Raw genomic sequence first — 19,165 nt, 5'->3', positions numbered from 1 at the left:
AATAGAACTTTGAGATGTCAAATACTTTAATACAAAAATCCAAGTAACTAGATTTGACCTAACAAAATAAATTGACATCATGATTTACCAACTGACAAGGACAGATGATTGAACTTAAGCAACTTAGTATTTACTTAATTACTTTCCACCAACAGCATAAATACATGCATAAACCAGTTGCTTACCCTTGCTTGCAGATGAAGTTTCCAAGAAGTCTTAACACTTTGACAAAGAAATTAACTGCAAATTATAAGAATACACACCATTAGTCGAGCCTATACACGCACAACTTTCTAATGAAAACCACTATAAAAAACTGAGAAATTGATAACCAGCTTTTAAACGTACAAGAAAAATAATCACGTGGTGGCGTTTTCTGTGCAAATAAGTTGTATTTACCGGTGAATACAAGTAAACACCAATGTATACACATATGGACTAGTGACTGCAATATTAGAAAGTATAATGTATTTGTCTACACAGAATAGTCGAAAACTGTTATCAAATAATAATTTTTTTAAAATTTATTTTTCACTTCATTTAATTATAAGGTTAGAAATGTAAAAAATTATAAAAGTAAAATAAGAAAAATATATATGTAGCTCACAAAGTTATCTATATGTACTTATGTGAGCTACATGCATTGTTTTAAACTTTTAACTTTTTTACATTTCTAACCTTATAATTAAAAGAAATAAAAAAATAAAATTAAAATTAATTAGTTGGTAATAGTTTTCTGTTATCCTTTTCAGTTTCTCATGAAATCTTCCCATGCATCATATGTATACATATACCGTATTCACCACTGAATACATTTATTCAAGATTGCGAAAGATTAAACTAATTGATATCAGAAGGAAACTTTAGATACTTAATTGGGCTCGTGGGCTCAATGCTAATAAATCCTAATCTATGTTCCAAACTTCCAATAGCTACAACATGTTTTTACATTTATTATTATTGCATATCTCATCATCAATCCTAACAGATATGATTACCAAACTTTAAACGATGACGTATATAACGTAGGAAATGATTTTGGTAAAGAGAAACTAACCTGGCAAGCAACATCAATTATGTTTTGTTTATCACTATATGAATCATCAATCAGAGTAGACTTCTCATTTTCAAGGCTGTAACTTTGTTTCTCTCGCATTTGACCAGTCAAACTGATGGAAGAACAAACCTTCTTCTGCCTCCTGCTAAACGTATACTTCAGACGGCTGTTGTTATCACCATCACGAGCCATCTCATCATCCTTAGTTACTTCAAATTTCATACCATTATTATCCTTGCTGTGAGAAAGCGAATCACGCGACTTAAATAACGAAGATATTTCATCCCAACACCTAGGTTTCCTTTTTCTAACACTTCTACGAAGAGCACACACATTGTTTTCATCGTTTTCTGTTAACTTTGCATCGTTTCCACGAGATTTCTTTTTTAAAGTCAACTTCTCATGACAAAACCGAGAAAGTTTGTGGTTTGATTCTGACCCATTAATGTTCTTTGCATCTTTGTTCGGCGCACGTTTTGTTTCATCCATATTGATGATTAATTCCTTTTCTTCAGAAATCTTTTTCTCACCCACCATATTTGTCTCAAGTGCACGGATTCTGTGAGTATATCCGTTTCTGTATAACTCGGATTTTGTAATCTCTTTTGCTGGATTAACATTTGTATTTTCCTGATGTGTGTGCTCGTTTTTTGATGGTTCGTCTAATTGTGGCATGTCGCTGTTCTTCATCACCTCCAATTGTTCACGTGCTTTCCTTATTTCTGCTCTAAGGTCCATTATCACACTTTCTGTTTCATTAAGCTGTTCATCCAGCTCGTTGATTCGTTTTTGCTGACTCAAGGCTGTCGCTTCTGCTTCAACTGTCTGAAACAAGAAAATTTAGACGGTTTTGTGTCAGTAACAGACGACTGTATATTATTATTCTTATAGAACATATTTTTCAGTGTGAGATATTAGGTTAGTGTTAGTTCACTATTTGCAATCACAGTTTTTTCTTTTAAGATTTGTTGTTTCAATCATCTTTTTATTCCACAAAACAGATATGTAACTATGGACAAATATCTCCACTGGACCTACAAAGTCAAGTATCAACTGATAAACACGAAACGAAAGCACACACAAAACGAATATACTGGATAACACCAAATATTATTATCAAAGAAACATCACCCGAAAACCTTGATTACACATATCCCGTGTCTCTCTTACAACTCTCATATGAAACCCAAACTTTGGTGAACAAGACAACTAATAAAACCCTAGTTGCACCCCTTAAACTAAACCCATTAACATCTATATCTATTCTCTAATAATAACCTACAATGTTTTTGTCACTTGTCACTCCCACACTAATCCTCACAATTTAACACCAACTAAATCCCTAAAATCATTCACTATCATTTATTTGTTAATTGACAAATTTTAAATACTAACTTGAAGGACAAAAAACTAAATAAATACTAAAATTGTTTTAAACGCTATTGTATAGCGGTTGTCTTTTAACAACGTATAATAAGTTTATTGTTTTTTGTACTTCGCTTAATTATTAATTATTAATTTTTCATCAATTGCCAGTGTAGTGCACGGGTCTCAAGCTAGTTAATAATGAATTACATGGGCCCAACCACCTCCCAACTCACCGACGTGTGAGCGGGCCTTTCAGATGGGAATTACCAACACAAAGTCCAACTCAAGAAATTCCCGAAACTTAAGGTAGAAAGAACAAGTTAAAACTGCATGTGGTTTCAATGTCAAAAGTTATTCTTGTCATATATAAGTAGCAACCGATCTAAAGGCGTGGAGAGCTTCTGCAGCCAAGATCAGAGCCGAATTCAGTGCTTTTAAAATCTAAATCAGAAAAAAGTCTTTCTCAATCCCATATTGAGAACTTCATTCATGAATGCGACTTTGTAAAGATGAACTAAGATACCTTGCAGACTTAACATGTTCAAAAGCAAAATATGACCACAAAAATGTAAAGTTTGAATAGATTCAATATCGGACGAGTTCAAATGGAAGTAACCATGAATAAATATAGTAGTACAGTTAGATTTAAAACATGCATAACCAACCTACTAGAACTATCACAATCTGGTATGCAACAATTGTTTGCAAGTTGTAGGAATGTTCAATTCACAATATGAGACACACATTAGAGATCCAGTAACACCCTCAAAACAATGATTACAGAGTTCTTGATGTTTTTCAGATAATGCTGAACATCATAGTAAATTAGTAATCAAAAGAGAAGTCAAATACACAGATAACTATAATTTTGCCCCCCATAAAATATCTTTTAAAATATAAATCAATGCAAACACACACATAAACAAACTGCAGAAAAGTAAGAACACGAGAATTTTCATGATTTGGTCAAAGCTGACCTATGTCCATGGGTTGCAACTAGGATATATTATTATTGCTTTATGCTCTTGTGATGATAAATAAAGACTAACTAGGGTTACATACTTAGTCAACAAGAAATATAAAATCCAACAAAACCGGGTGCAAACCAAGAACAGCATCCACAAACCTAACATTTATAAATCCACACCATAGTTAAGCGTCTATATGAAGCAACTCCTGACCTAATTTTAACCAAATACATCACAAAGCGTCTATATGAAGCAACGCCAGACTAGCGCCTAGCAAGTTCTACATCACTTGTTACCTACTTGAAATGAAACAGAAACACCCAACAAAACCAAAACCTAAAAACCCCAAATTTTAAAACTTAAGAACCAAAATCTCGGTTTTGGTTCGGTTTGAGTCCAAAACCAAACAAACAGTTTCTAGATTCTGTTACCTACTTATAATGAAACAGAAACATCTAATTTAACCTAATATAGCTATCATTTAGTAAAATTCATCCAACAAAACCAAAAACCGAAACCTAACCAAAACCGAACAAACAGTTTCTAGATTTTGTTTCCCGTGGTTGTAAAAATCCCAACTAGGCTGTCCTACCCCACGGATTAGTTTCCGTTTTTTGGTCAAACTCAGTCAAAATTGAAAATTGTATATTTTCAAAAACTACATATAAACTCCAGCCAGATTAATCGCTAGTTAGCGCCTAGCGAGTTCCACAACACTTGTAACCTACTTGAAGTGAAACAGAAACATCTAATTTAACCTAATTTTACTATCATTCACTTAAAATCACCAAATCCATATTAATCACTAATCACAATCAACAAATTGACTTCCAAATCTAGATATTACTCAATACCTTCACATCGATAATCCGTTTAAACCGAAGGAAACATCTAATTTAACCTAACATATCTATCATTGCCAAAACAAAAATTAGAAGTAAATCCTAAACAACAAATTGACTTCCAAATCTAATACCTTCACATCGATCATCCGTTTAAACCGAAGGAGCATCCGAACCGCCTCGTCTTTCGTGTTTCGCAAATCGTGATGAATGCGAAGAGCTTTACGCTCCGAAACCATTACTCGAGCAGCTGCCTCTTTCGATGTATTCAATATTACCTCCGCGTAAACCTTCTTCAATGCCTCTTCCATTTTCTATCACAAAACAAATATCAAACAACACCACAATAATAATTATTATAATAATATTATATAGAATGAATGTGTGAAATTGTGAATTGAACAAGTGTGTGTAGATTGAGAGGGAAATTGGGGGTTTATTTGATGAGTGAGAAGACTATATTATATCGTCTTTTATAACTGAAAAGTTTTGTCGTTTTGTGGTTTTCATTTTTCTTTTGAATAAAGGTTTATTGAAAATTGCATTCAAGTCCTTATACTTTTACAAAAAGTTTTGAAATTATTTTTTTTAAAACGACGACTTTCTTTGTTGTTTAGGTTACCGCACTCCTCAAATTTGGAGAGCTATGTTGCCCCACTCCAGCCAGACAATATTGTCTTAACCGGGCCTACGTTGGCTTCAAAGTTTGGCTTGGGCGTGCTTCCCGTAAAACCATATCATCGGCTACTATTTGACAGTCGTTGTGCCAACACAATAATAGATTTCTTTGGCGTAACACACGTTGGGACGAAAACCCGGGTGGGTTCGGGATTCGAACTGACAACCTCGCAAAGTCTAGCTCAAATCTTTCATTATCATAATCCACCAAAATTGACACTTGTGAATTCGAACTTGAGTCTCTGTTGAAAAACTCAAGCTTCCTATCAATATGCCACAAATAATGATAAGTTTAGAGTTATTGAACGTAACATTTTAAATACCAAATAACTATGAACTAAATTAATTATTTTAGGGTTTCTAAGAAGCTTGAATCGAGACGAGCTTTAATGAGCTTATAAGCTTGTTTAGTAGTGAGCATGAACTTTCTTTATCAAGCTCATACTAGCTAGCGAGCTTAACAAATCTTTTTTTGTTTGTTCAGGTTCAAATCTATCGCTTAAATAAATTTTATTTATAATATTTGATATAGTAGTTATTATTGTATATAAATGTATGAAAAAAACAACTAAATAATACATATTTTGTTATACATAAACTTATAACTAAAAGCATATAAAAAAAGATGTTGCTAAACGTACTTATCAAATCAATTATTATTCTCCCTTAATTTATTTACGTACATATTATTCCTTTCAACATTTTGTTTCACTTAATAGTTTTCATTAAATATATTGAATTTAAAACTATTTTGTTATTATTATTTATTTATATTGCTATCAATGTAGTTATTATTTAATATTATTTTTTTATTTTTAATAATATTAATATTAGTATCGCTTTTTCATACACGCATATTTATATATAGTTATATAAATACAGTGATCATCAACAATGATAATAATAATATATTATGATCAAGGACAATAAACACAAAAAGAGAGAAACAATAAAAATAATAATAAAAACTTTTAAAAAGCGACCATAAAATTTATATAATGTTATAGGGTATTAACATGTCAAATAAACTCGTTGAAGGAAGTCAAAGTTCAGGGGAGAAAGTATGACAAGTAAGAGGGGGGTTACGTTTAGCCGCACTCATACAAAAATAGTTATAAATATATAATAACTGATTAATAAATAGTAAATGAGATCAGTCCGAGCTCAAGTTTGAGCTTGAAAGTACTCATAAGTCGAGCTCGAACTCTCTATAAATTAAACGAGTTAGCTCGAGTCTAATCAAACTTGGATACACTCCTAATTACTTTTAGCATGTATTAAAATGAAAATGATGTTAACTTTTTGTTTTAACGGCAATAACACATCGCCATAAATGTGATGATGTTTTGTGTTTCCTGTCTATTCTTTCTCCACACACATGTTTACATGGGGATGGACCACCATTTGGATTCCTATGTCAACTCACATTTCACTTTCTTTTTCTATACTATGTTTGTATTATGGACATTGACATCCTGGTTTTCTAGACAATGATCCCTATAAATAATAATATACCTGGTAAAAATAATATAAGACATTTAGTTTGATTAGTAGTTATGTTACCTCTTCATCGAAAAGACTTAAGATTCAAATCTTATAATTGGTATTTTTATCTGAAGCACTTATTCAACAACACTTGGTTATTTATTAGTGGGGGACATATGAACATCTTAAAGTTGCAAATACAGTAGTGATTTGTTTTATATTTTGCTAGAGTCAGTCTTCGTATATTGCACGTAGAAGATAGCACCTGACACTCTATAACATAAAAAGTACTCGTATTCAGTGTCATCTTGGGTACAAGACACTTGGGTCTCTCTTGCATGCACGTGGTGTCAAACTGTCAATATGTTATTTGAAACCTCCGAACATATAGCTAAGTTAGTTTTAACATTCGAAGTTTGGACAATAAATTATTCTTAACATGTTTTTAACTACAACTGATCAAGAGCTATTTGTTTTACCCGTTGTAGTTTTTTAAAAGTTAAATGGTATGGCATATTGGCATCTATAAAATGATCTATTTCTAATGATTGTTAAGTTAGAAAAGTTGTCATAAGCTATTTGATCCTCACAATTGTAAATTGATTATTTGTTTTATACACAAAATTATATTTTTAAGATCATGCATATATATTATATATTATAGATACTAAAATAGATGAAGGATGTCTGTGTCCCGTAATTTATGTTAGTTGAACAACGTGTGAGGTCGAATTCAAAATCTTATAAAATGGCAAATTCATGGGAACAAACCAATTGGCAAAATCTCATTGTGAATTTAAACTCTTTTAACGTTTCATTATCATACATACTTCCTTCATTTTTCATTCAAATCTTGCGTTTGCAAGCTACCAAGAATTTTGTGGTAGGTTTATTTTCGTGTTCGCATTCACCTGATAAAGGTGAATGCGGGTTGAAAATAAATCTACCGGTTTTCTTGTTTGCTTTTATACTCGGTGGATATGGAGATATTACGAAATGGCATGATCATTCGTCTAAAAAACTATCAGGGTAGGTACTTAATTGCACAAAATGAAGAATCCGTTTCAAAATCGCGAGATGGTTCTACACAAAATGCACAATGGACAGTTGAGATATACGATGAAGAATCATTATACTTGAAAAGTTGTTATGGAAAATACCTAACCGCATCAAACCAACCTTCTATCCCAGGATTGGTTGCTAGAATTCTCAGAGTTACACAAACCCAACCTGAGAAAAGAAATACCTCCCATCGGTGGTTACCCGTGAGTCAACCTGACCCTGAAGAACAACATTTAGTGTGGTTAAAAACACTTCATAGCAGCTACTTGCGCTCACATTCTGGACCACCCCCATTGGGGAACTATGTTACACATGATCCTATTTGGAAAGACACACCTATTCCTCGTAACAAGAAATTTTTATGGCATATTGAGATTGTTGACTCGCCTTCAAATACGTTGAAACAATCAGAATCTTTAATACCCAAAGTATTATCTAGTTTGAGACTCATATTGGAAAAACAAAAGGAAAAAATGAAGAACAATGGCATGAAGGTCGAGAAGGAAACGATCAATGCAAGAACTTCTAGATACATATTTTCACGTAAATTTTGCAAAACCTTGTGAGTGATATGTCGTTACTTATGTATCGTGTATGCTACACCTTGTGAGACGAGTATATCACGTGTATCTCAATATGTACTGCACTTGCAATATGTATGTACATGTATGCCCACCCATGACAAATGAAAGTTCTATTCGAGTATTCATATTACCCTGTGTATTTTGTTTCTATTTATATTGCACGTACCATAATGTATATTTTAAGACGAGGATTTCATTGAATTTCAAAAACATCATGATTAAATGTAATTTAAAAAATATACATAAACAAAAAGTATAAAAGGTGTTTATGAATACTTGAACTCACCAAGGATTGATATAGGCCTTGTTAGGCCCAAAACAATATGAGTTATATGCTTGCATATTTTGTTTTGCTATATTTAATGTAGTTCATTTTATAATTTCATGTAGTTTATTTTTATTGATTACCCCCCTCCCCCTCCTGAGGTAAATGTCTGAATCCGACACTGATCAACAACCTTCTTTCACGAAGTTATCACACATCGCTTCTTCAAACATAATGCAAAAATAAGGTTGTTGATGACAGGTACAACAATTCACGCAGTATACCGTAACCTTTGCATTCCATAAAAGACTAAACAATTGAAATTAAGTAGGAAGACGTGCCTGACCAGCTCAATTTAATTCATCATCAATCAGGTATTCAAAATCACATATGACATCAAAAAAAATCCAATTGCTTCAACAACTATTATCACACCCATAACAACTGTTCATAAGTCATAGCACGCCAATTGCAACAGCAACAACAATAAAAAGGACAATTTTTTAATTAGATCGCTTGTTTTTAAAATAAATTCATGTAAAATCAACTCGTAGAAGAACCGTTATATGTTTTAACTCTTCCTTTTCCACATATACACATGACGTCCCCGCAAAGAAAATGAAATTTCTTACTACGTAGAATTTTATTGTGAAACAAAAATGCATGATTTTTTTGGGTATCTTAAAGAGAGTTTTAAATATCGTCCAACTCTCACTGAACCACACACACCAAGCGTCTTCATCCATGAACTACATTCGCACCGCCGAACTTTTCCCATATGCTTCACAAACTTCTATTTCCACAATCAGAGGCGGTTCGACCTCCTCATATGTTTTTGGTATCGATTTCAAATCAACGTCGTTTTCGTTAGGTCATATTGCACATGATTAGGAACCAAAGGTGATCCGCATGAAAACTCCATTGTTGTGTCCTAACATTATCGAAAAGAAAACTGATACAATGACCGACTAAGGGCATTCCTAGCATATTCTCTATCTATATTCATATAATTACACTAAAAATCACTATATTGTCTCTCTCTTTTGATCGATTAAATTTTATCAATTAAATAATATTTTCCATGCTTTTATCATTATCTTTTTTCTCCTCAACTCACAACCACTTTATAAAAATACTAAAAAAATTACGGTGTAAACATTGTAAATATAAATTTAATTTTTTCATATAATATTTATCTCTCTTTTCTATTCATAACCACTCGTAATCATATCATGTAATTTATACTCGTAAAACTTACATATTTATAGAAAACAGACAGAAAATGCTCATTTATACTCGTAAAACTTACATATTTATAGAAAACAGACAGAAAATGCTCTTTGCTTTGTACGTTTGTCCATCTAACTATACTATTAAAACAATAGGCTTTAAGTCCATTACCCCTCTTTCTATTGGTTGTTGAATAAACCTTCCATGTATATCAATCACTTCTCTAATTTCCATCTTAATAAAATAAATCAATAATATATTTAAATAAGATACAATTAATTCTCTTTAATTATTCTCTTTCACATTTAATTTAATTTTAATCTTGAATCTTTTATAATTATCTTTCAAGTCAATAATTATAAAACTTTTGACTCCGGCTAATTATATTCATTTTGGGGAATTTATAGGTAATTAATGATATTTACGAAATTATCACTACTAAATTATATCATATTAAAAATAACAGGTCAAATACTTATTCATTTTGGTGAGGTAATTACTATTTAACCTTTCTCTTAAAATAGTGTATTACCAGTTAAATTACAGTCATGTCACATTAACAAATTTTAATGTATTTTAAATAATAGATAATTTTGAAAATTAATTTATATTTCATCAATAGGATTCAATATACATATATTACGGATTTAAGTTTAGTATAATTGTTTCTAATATTATATTTCTGAAAATTTATGAAATTCACCGATTGACTCACACAAATATAAAATTTTACTTATATCAACAATTATACTATGCATAATTATTAAGCAAACCTTTAAGAATAAAATAATAAGAACCATCCACAAATGTCAATTTCGTCATATATACCGTTCTGAAAATTTAAATTTAAAACCTTTTAAGAACCTAACAAAAAGAAATATTTAATTATGGAATTTCTATATTCTAATTAATTATTAATTATTATTTGATTAACTATTTGACTAAGAATCCATAAGGCTTACTATAAATACGTATGTTGACCGATTGACTTATTCTAAATTTAGCAATTAATGATTCAAATATATGAGGTTGATTTTAAATTTAAAATTTGTTATTGGAGTATTATAAAATGTAATTGATGTATAAGAGGTTGATATTTGTTTAAATATATATAGTCTATATTTAAAGATATTAATTTAATTAATTTGTATTTATAATATAACTTAACAACATTACATTTTAGTAATTCAAAATTTGAAAAACAAATAATCCTCATCCCCTAATTTTTGTCCATACTTTAAGGTAATTAAAATTCCTTAATTTTTGGTTCTTAATTAATTCCTTATATACATTCCTTATTTATTCAAGTCTCCCAAAATTCAAATACTTTACTATTTATGTATAAATACTTCACTTTCACACAAGAATTCTTACATTATCACATCACCATCAAGCAAAAATGATTATCTTTGTTTCTAAGCTTTATATTTTTTCTTGTGTTTATATCATCCATTTTGTTATTTGGTTTTTGGGTTAAAAGTGTTATTGTTCTCATATAATTTTATAGGAAAGAGGAAAGACGGAGATTATTTCTAAGTTATGTAGGTTGAATTGTATCAAGGCAACGGACAATAAGGTTAGTTATGATAATTTAAATGGAAGATTTCAACTCTATTTAGGTTATAATAATATGGAATTTTGGTGTTTTACTATCAGATGATATTATTAAACTTAGTTTTAGATCTATGTAAAATATATTATTAAAATCATTATGAATATTTAACATGATATCATTTTGTTATGTAGTCAATCTTTCAATAGTACCCATGACTCGAGAAGGAGCATCAATGATTTTGTCTTTGGATTTGGTAAGCACTATAAATTAAATCATATTCCACATTTATATGCCTCTAATAAATATATGCTTTAATATTTTGGTTGTTTATTCAAACTGGTGTTCAAGCTATTTCGGATGCTCTTCTTATTGTGCCAATGACACCGGCTGAAAACTCCAAATTTAAAACTCCAAATTTAACACTTAAGTCACTATAACTTCTTTGACTTTAAGTTTATGTACCTTTGACTTATTTTGAATCAATTGGTTAAAAGACTTATATTTCATACTCTATTTGATACTCTTATCATATTATTCCGGTAAGGTTTTATATTACAATTATTTTGTTTTCCATTTTTGTTTGTATTTATATTAATAATTATATGATTTTTTTATAATCTTTTTAGGTTATATATGAAAATCGAATATTCAATGGAGATCTTCACTATTTCGTTTTCCAGTAACGTGATTCAAATTTTCTGGTTGCAAATTTTAACATCAATTTTACATTTTTTCACATGATTCAAATATTCTATAATTTGTAATTTATTTATTATGTGATATTAATATTAATATTTAATTTTATTATTTCAGGTTATTGTCCCCAACTTGATATAGCTAATTTCATGGATTGAAGATTGTTTGATAAGATGTCTTTTATTTTGTTTAATATTGATGTATATTTCTGTTAATATTCATGTATTTATTTATTTTTCACAATTTATGTAATTCAATTAATTATTATATAATTCGGAAATGAAATTTAGTTGATTATTCTTTATATGCTTTGTTATTGCATATTTTTATTATCAAAACAAAATGAATATAATGTTTATTAATTAACAACATTAAATATTAATGGCAAATTAGAAATTGTCACTATTTTCGAATCAATTATTCTTTATATGCTTTGTTATTGCTAATTATTATTATCAAAACAAAATGAATATAATGTTTAATAATTAATAGCATTAAATATTAATGGCAAATTATAAATTGATTCACTATTTTCAAAAATATTTTCATTTCAAATTTAAATTTTAACTTAATAATTTATGTGACTTTGATGACTAGATAATAGCTTTTCAGTTTAGAGTTTACTTTTTTTCAAATTTAAATTATATTCAAATGCTCTTTCTGAATATAATTAAATCATGTAATAGTTTTCTAACTTTTCTTAATTTACATTATGATAGTCATTTATCAAAATTAATAACTTCTTATAATAATTTGTGAGATTAACTTTTTATAATTTTATCAAATATCTCAAAATTTAAAATCATTTGAATGATCGGATTAAAATCACATTCAATTACCAAAATTACATATCATTCAATTTACCATAATTATGCAAAATTACCAGTTTATGAATTAATTGTAATTAAAACCTTTAATTATTACATATATAAACAGGAAAATGTGTTGACTTTTATAATTTTCAAGAGACTAAGAGATCCAGTTTCATAACATTTGGTACTAAGTTTAATAACATCTTTTCATATTAATTTATTTATTATGTTTACTTGAATTTATATCATCGACTGTTGTAGGAATTATCAAAAGCAGTTTTAAATTCGAGTTCGAATTCAAAACAGTTTTTAAAATATACATTATTTTCAAATTCGAATTCAATACAGTTTTAAATTTAAATGATTGACTCTTAATGTTTTCTATAACACCCAGGTTATTTGAACTATGAAATAATAAAAGTCACATTTAATCATACATTATGAATTATGTTTAATGTCTAATATTATTTTTTAATGTTTAATACGATCTGATATTAGTATTCACGTAATGTGAGATATAATTTATCTTGTTGCAACCAACTATTTTGAAGAACATGAGGTTTACAAATGCATCAATGTTAGATGTAATTCACATGTTATATTGGCATTGCCAAAGTAAGCAATTTTTAGTATATGGAAACTTTGAATGATTATATTGTAGTATTGTTTAAAATGTTTGTCAAAACAGACTCGGGTTACATATCAAAAACATGTTCTGGAAAATGTGAGTTCCGAGTAAAATGATTTTAGTTAAAACGCGCATTTAAGTTAACAAATATTTCTTTATTATAATTTTTTAATTACCACGCTTTAATTAAGGTAACCAATAAATTATTATTAATTAATCAATGTATTTACGTTTTTATAAAGATTCTTATAATACATGTTTTAATTACGTTAACCAAAATTTAATTATTAATTAATTTATTATTGTTTCTATTGAAATTTGTATAATTTTCATGTTTTTATTAAGATAACCAAAAATTAATTATTAGTTGATGTATTTTCTCTTTTTATACAATCCTATAAATCCATATTTTAAACTTTTAGTTAAGGTTACAAAACATTTTTAAAGTTATTGAACAGAAGTATGTTCTATAAGTTTATGGGGTTAAGAACGGATATGTAGCTATAAGTGAAGCAAATAACATTTTGTCTTTTAAAATTTTGATGATTGTATGTAGATTAAAGAATGGGCAAAGACACATGGTATCAATGATCCCAAAGCCAGACACTTTAATTCTTATTCACCAAGAGGTTATTTTAAATGTTTGTTTTTTAGTTTTAGTTTAACACTTTTTGACGGTTGTATCTTAATTTTTTCTTAATGTTCATAACACATTTAAACCTGATTAAATACATAATTTGACCAATTAGCAACAAACTTTTATATCTTTCTATACTTTTCAACCTCAACAACATTTTCATTTTCTTATATTTGACCATTTTTTTTAATTATGTCTAACTGTCAAAATTAATGTTTAAAATAAACACACCATTTTATTATTTCAAAAATAATAAAACTTTTCATATCTTTTGGAAGTTGACTAATTAATCAATTTGATTTTAAATTTTTTATAATTATGTCAAAATTATCTATTACAATTCAACTATACTAAATATATATATATTTTTTTTGGAAATTTACTAATTTTTTTATTCATAAAAATGAACCATAGCTTTGGACTTATATAAAATTTAAAATAAAAATTCTTTTATAATAATTTGTATATTTATTTATTACAGTTTTATATAATTATATGTTTTTGTTTATATACAAAGCATGTGTGTATGTTTTAACTTCATTCAAAGGTTTATTAACAAATACTATAATTATGATTTGTCAAATTCTAACAATATAATCTAATTGTAGTAGTATCTCAATATCAACAAACATTATTTGACCAATTCTCAATGACATCTAAAAGATTTTGATGATTTCCAATAACAGAAAATTTTTCATTTTTTTTATTTGACCAATTTATAATTATGTTTAAATGTCAAGATGCATGCCTAAAATAAACCACACATATTTTCTATAACTATTTTATAATCATAGCTCATTGTCTCTTAAAACTAACAAAATTCAAATACGAGCCAGTCATGAGAAATATTAATGAAAAACTAGCTCAAAAGAAAGTGTATGGAATATGTATAATTTACCGAAACAAATATGACATTTTAAAGTTAAAAGTTATACATTTTAATTAAAAAAATGATTTTTTTTCTTGATACTAACTATATATTTTTTCAAATTTGACATTTGTTAGAAGTAATTCGAATTTGTAGCAGCCAAGTCCAAGAGATTCGCAATACAAACTTTATCATTCATTTCAAATTTTATACTGTTTCGATAAATGAGACGAATGTGTGGGTTATTAGTTTACTTGTAATCGTCTTTGTATTTACACATATAATCTTAGATATCTACTATAATTGATTATTTGTGCTAAATAATCATCATTTTTAATTTGAATGACACATTCCAATCATTTATACATTTATTTATTTATGTTTTTAACAATCGAATTTGAGAACTCTTTTGTAGTATTTTGAACTACTTACTAGCATTTTGAACGGTAACATTTTATTTAAACGCGTTAATACACTATATTTGTAATACTCGAAATTTTCTTAAACAATAAAATAATATTTGTCTAGTACGGAAATAATTAAAAGTGTTAGCGTCTTGTTAAACTGGTAGAACGTTAATGGTAATTAACCTAATGTTTTCATATATATATTATTTTAATATATAACTTAGTAATAGTAGTTATGAGTGCAGGGGTTATTTAAAACAAATAATAAAGTAAAAGGGTTGTTGTGTAAATATGGAAATAAACTAAGGACCATAGTTGCTGTTCTTAAAAACCAAATTTGAGACATGCACATCATCTAGTCATCTACGTATCCAGAACTAATTATTATTTATTTTGAGTTATCCTAATCTCAAAGTTAAGCGATTAAACCGAAACTTGTGGTCTTTATTATTATTCCTTTAAATATAATACATTGAACCATTTTCTTTGGAAAACCCTAAATCACTCTGCTCATTCATGCCACCCACCGTCCCCATTCAAAGACCCATACCATAACCTCCACCACCACTGCATATTCCCGCCACCATCTTCTTCCGCCGCAGCCGCTTGCCACGCCACTACGGTCGCTGCGTACTGTCACTATTGCTCACCGTTTGACGTCGCGTTCCGCTTTTTAGCCGCCATCACGCATCCGTATTCTCTCACCGCTCTCGCTCGATCTTTGATACGTTCGGTTCGGCTATATATATATATATATATATTGAGGTAATAACCATGTTATGAGTTTTAATATGTTATCTTTGAATTTGGCCACTGACTTTTGATTCGTTTCCGGCGACTAACCAAACATACCACACGAAAACCGATTATCGATATATGTATAAGAATGTTTTTGTCCAGTTTTTCTTCTGTTCGGCACATATGGAGCCCTTTGATTAATGCTTATACATAATTAATATGTAAAGTTGACAAGCAGCTTAAGAGTAAATTTCGATGAATACAATATGATAATTCATGTGATTGTATTACAAAGAAGTAATGAAGTTGGTACTACATAAGCTAAGTAACCTATATATAATTTTAGATGAAAACTCAATTTGGTTTCATGCATACATGTACACAATATAATAATCAATAAATCATGTAACCTTTATTCAATAGACTATCTATTATTTATTACTGTTAAAATCATCAAATCCATAAAAACATATTTTCTAGTTTTCTTTTAAGCCAACTTATCTAATTAGCAACAAAAATAATCGGTATTGTTAAAAGTTATTGCAGGTTACTAAATAATTATGAATTCTAAACAATAGTAAAATATATATATATGTTTAAGTATAAAGTATTCGTCGTTGGAACATCAATCAACAACGAATTGGATCATGGTAAATCTTAATCAAGATGACTAAAGTGTAGGTGTTAATACAGTTTAAGGACGTTGCGATTGTGTTACTATGCTTTGCTAAATTAAGGTACGGTTTCTGGTTTCTGTCACTCATATTATAAATTATATTCTGTTACTTCGTAGTACGGTTTATGTTTTCGTTTAGTTATATAGTATTGACTCTATTCCGTTACTTTGTAGTACGAATTTTTGTTAGGCGTCAGTTATATTTCGAGTTCAGTTATTTTAATATAATATATTTAAGTTATATGTTTTTAGTTTTAGTACTCTGTTACCCGAGCATTTTCTGACTTGTCGTTGGGGCGTCAACGGCATGGCACTTGTCGTGACAGTGCGTAATTAAAGTTCACGGCGTCTCTAACTAGTAATTGTGAAGTATTATGGCCACTTAGGGGCGTATGGATCGATCCTAGTTCTGTTATGACTTCTGATTTCTGGGGGATGGAATAATGCGTGTACGCCACACGTACCATCTCATTGGTGCATGGAGTAGCTAACTGTGTACCCCTTTGTTTCTGGCTCTGGGTGTTTCTGTTATAGTTCTGATATATTTTAATATGTTTATATATATACCTCTGATTATGTTTCGATCGTGTATCGAATTTTGGTAAGCGTCTGTTTCTGATTTGGTGTTGGTTCCGAGTTTATATTCGAATCGGTTTTTGGTGTCAACTTAGTTCAGTTTCAGTTCAGTATGTATATTTGCTTTATGTATAATCGTCTTTACCTATACTATAGTTCTTTCCGTTACTGAGCAATTTTTGGTTCAGCCGTATTTTCTTGTTTTGTTTTCTTATTTTGTTTTCAGGTAATTCGGGACTCAGGGAAATTAGTGATGAGAGAGAATAATAAAGTTCAAGCTTTTAAAAGTTAATTCATAATATGACATAGGTTGCATTGATTTTATTGTATTTTGGATTATGGCGTTGATTTGATATCTGTAATAGTGACACGTCAGCTCGTTCCGAGTTCGGGTGTTACAATTTTGTATTTAAATATAATTTTTTTAGTAACTAAAATATAGTAAATAAAAATTAATATGTTATCAACTAAAATTTAGGCACTTGTAACAGAAAATTATAAACGATTTTTAATATATTTATTATTAACTATATTATACCTTTTTGATAAACAAATTTTAAATAACATTGAATATATGCTTACACTTTTCTTTTTCCTATTTTCTTTTTTAAAATGATACGAAACATTTTCAGTTAACCAATACTATTTTATTTTTTTAAAACCAATTAAAATATATGTTTTAATAAAGATGTGTATACAAATAAATTTATGTTAATTAGAGGCGCAAAGATATTTCTCCATTATTTTTTTTACTTATATTTGGTTAACTCAATTTATATTGCTTCCATACTTTGCAAGAAAGTTCATAAATTTAATTGTGATCCATATAAAAAATCACTTTTTTGGTTTTTAAGTAAGATCATACAAATTATTTTTTTTTATATTTTAATTTGAACTAAAATTTTTATAAAAACATTATGCTAAATAAAATCAAAAAGACAAAAATTATTTTGACTCATAGATTGGTTCTAAAAGTCGGTGTGCCAATAAAGTTAATAAGGAATATGGATCAGAAGAACGGTTTGTGTGATGGAACTAGATTGCGAGTAATTAATTTGGGTAAGTATTTTGTTGTAGTAAAAGTTATTTCAGGTACTAATACTGTTTATCACAATTATATAATTCGTTATGGTCTAACACCTGCAGATAAGAAACTTTCATTTAAATTGAAGAGAATGTAGTTTTTTCCAGTTGTATTACGTTTTGAAATGACCATTAACAAAAGTCAAGGTCAATCTCTAGCGAGAGTTGACATATATCTCACACACCCGGTGTTTACACATCAACAACTCTATGTAACTTTATCAAGAGCGAAGAGTGATGTTAAAATTCTTATATTAAACAAGAAAGACAAATATACAAATAAAGTAAATATGGTTTTTAAGGAAGTCTTTTTAGTAGCATATGAATTTTACATTTTTAACTTTTGATTATGTTTTCAAAAATTGTAATTTGAATGTTGTTTGGGTTTATCTTTGTATTGCACAATCATTTGTTTTCGTACCAATATTATTTACAACTTAAAGTATGTTGTCGTCTCGAATAACATATAACAACTTATGTTGTCCTTTCAAATGACATGTGTTTTTTCAAAAATTTAAATATTACCACCCGTGTCGTACACGGGTTAATAACCTAGTAGTTAAATTAAAAAGACACAAAAAAAAGCAGTATATCCGTGGGTATTCCAGAATCATCATAGTCCACGTCACTCATCTTTTTAAAAAAAGTCCACAAAAGTAAAATATCTTTTTTCTTTTGTCACGGATATTCTATAAAAATAATAAATAGTTAAATAAACAATTGTTTGTTTACCTTTTTCGTCTACAGTCGGTCCTCACCGAAAGCGAAACCACAACGACTTGCTGATTTGATTCTCGCATATACGACGGTACTATACTACTTACTTACTCGTCATCTATATATTTCCATATATATAACACGTATACATATATATATATATATACCGTTACAGTTAATTGAAGTTTGTAGAAAGAAAGAGATGAAGAAGAAGAAGATAATAGTCGGTTTGT

General features: G+C 28.8%; 1 protein-coding gene across 2 annotated transcripts; it reads right to left on the bottom strand.

Annotated features, from left to right (window-relative positions):
* Positions 1-4,540, bottom strand: LOC143543029 (uncharacterized). Of its 2 annotated transcripts, XM_077035464.1 has the most exons (3): positions 4,370-4,540; positions 1,058-1,882; positions 1-240 (listed from the first exon to the last, which is right to left on the bottom strand). In XM_077035464.1, exons 1-3 carry the CDS (start codon positions 4,472-4,474, stop codon positions 217-219), a joined length of 954 nt encoding a protein of 317 aa, XP_076891579.1. In that variant the 5' UTR covers positions 4,475-4,540; the 3' UTR covers positions 1-216. The 2 variants fall into 2 exon arrangements, with proteins under 2 accessions (XP_076891579.1, XP_076891578.1); XM_077035463.1 differs by lacking the exon at positions 1-240 and having other exon boundaries at positions 889-1,882.
* Between the last annotated feature and the right edge of the window lie 14,625 nt (positions 4,541-19,165).

This window comes from Bidens hawaiensis, unplaced genomic scaffold (assembly GCF_021521415.1).
Source record: "Bidens hawaiensis isolate Kalapana, Puna unplaced genomic scaffold, B.hawaiensis_p1.1 tig00013016_1, whole genome shotgun sequence".
NCBI lineage: Eukaryota > Viridiplantae > Streptophyta > Magnoliopsida > Asterales > Asteraceae > Bidens > Bidens hawaiensis.
This window is presented reverse-complemented; position numbering and strand designations above follow the sequence as displayed.

Coding starts and splice junctions, on each gene's coding strand:
- LOC143543029 (XM_077035463.1), bottom strand. CDS start 4,474: ATGGTTTCGGAGCGTAAAGCTCTTCGCATTCATCACGATTTGCGAAAC. Junction 1,883..4,369: donor AACGGATGATCGATGTGAAG/GTATTAGATTTG, acceptor TTCTTGTTTCAG/ACAGTTGAAGCAGAAGCGAC.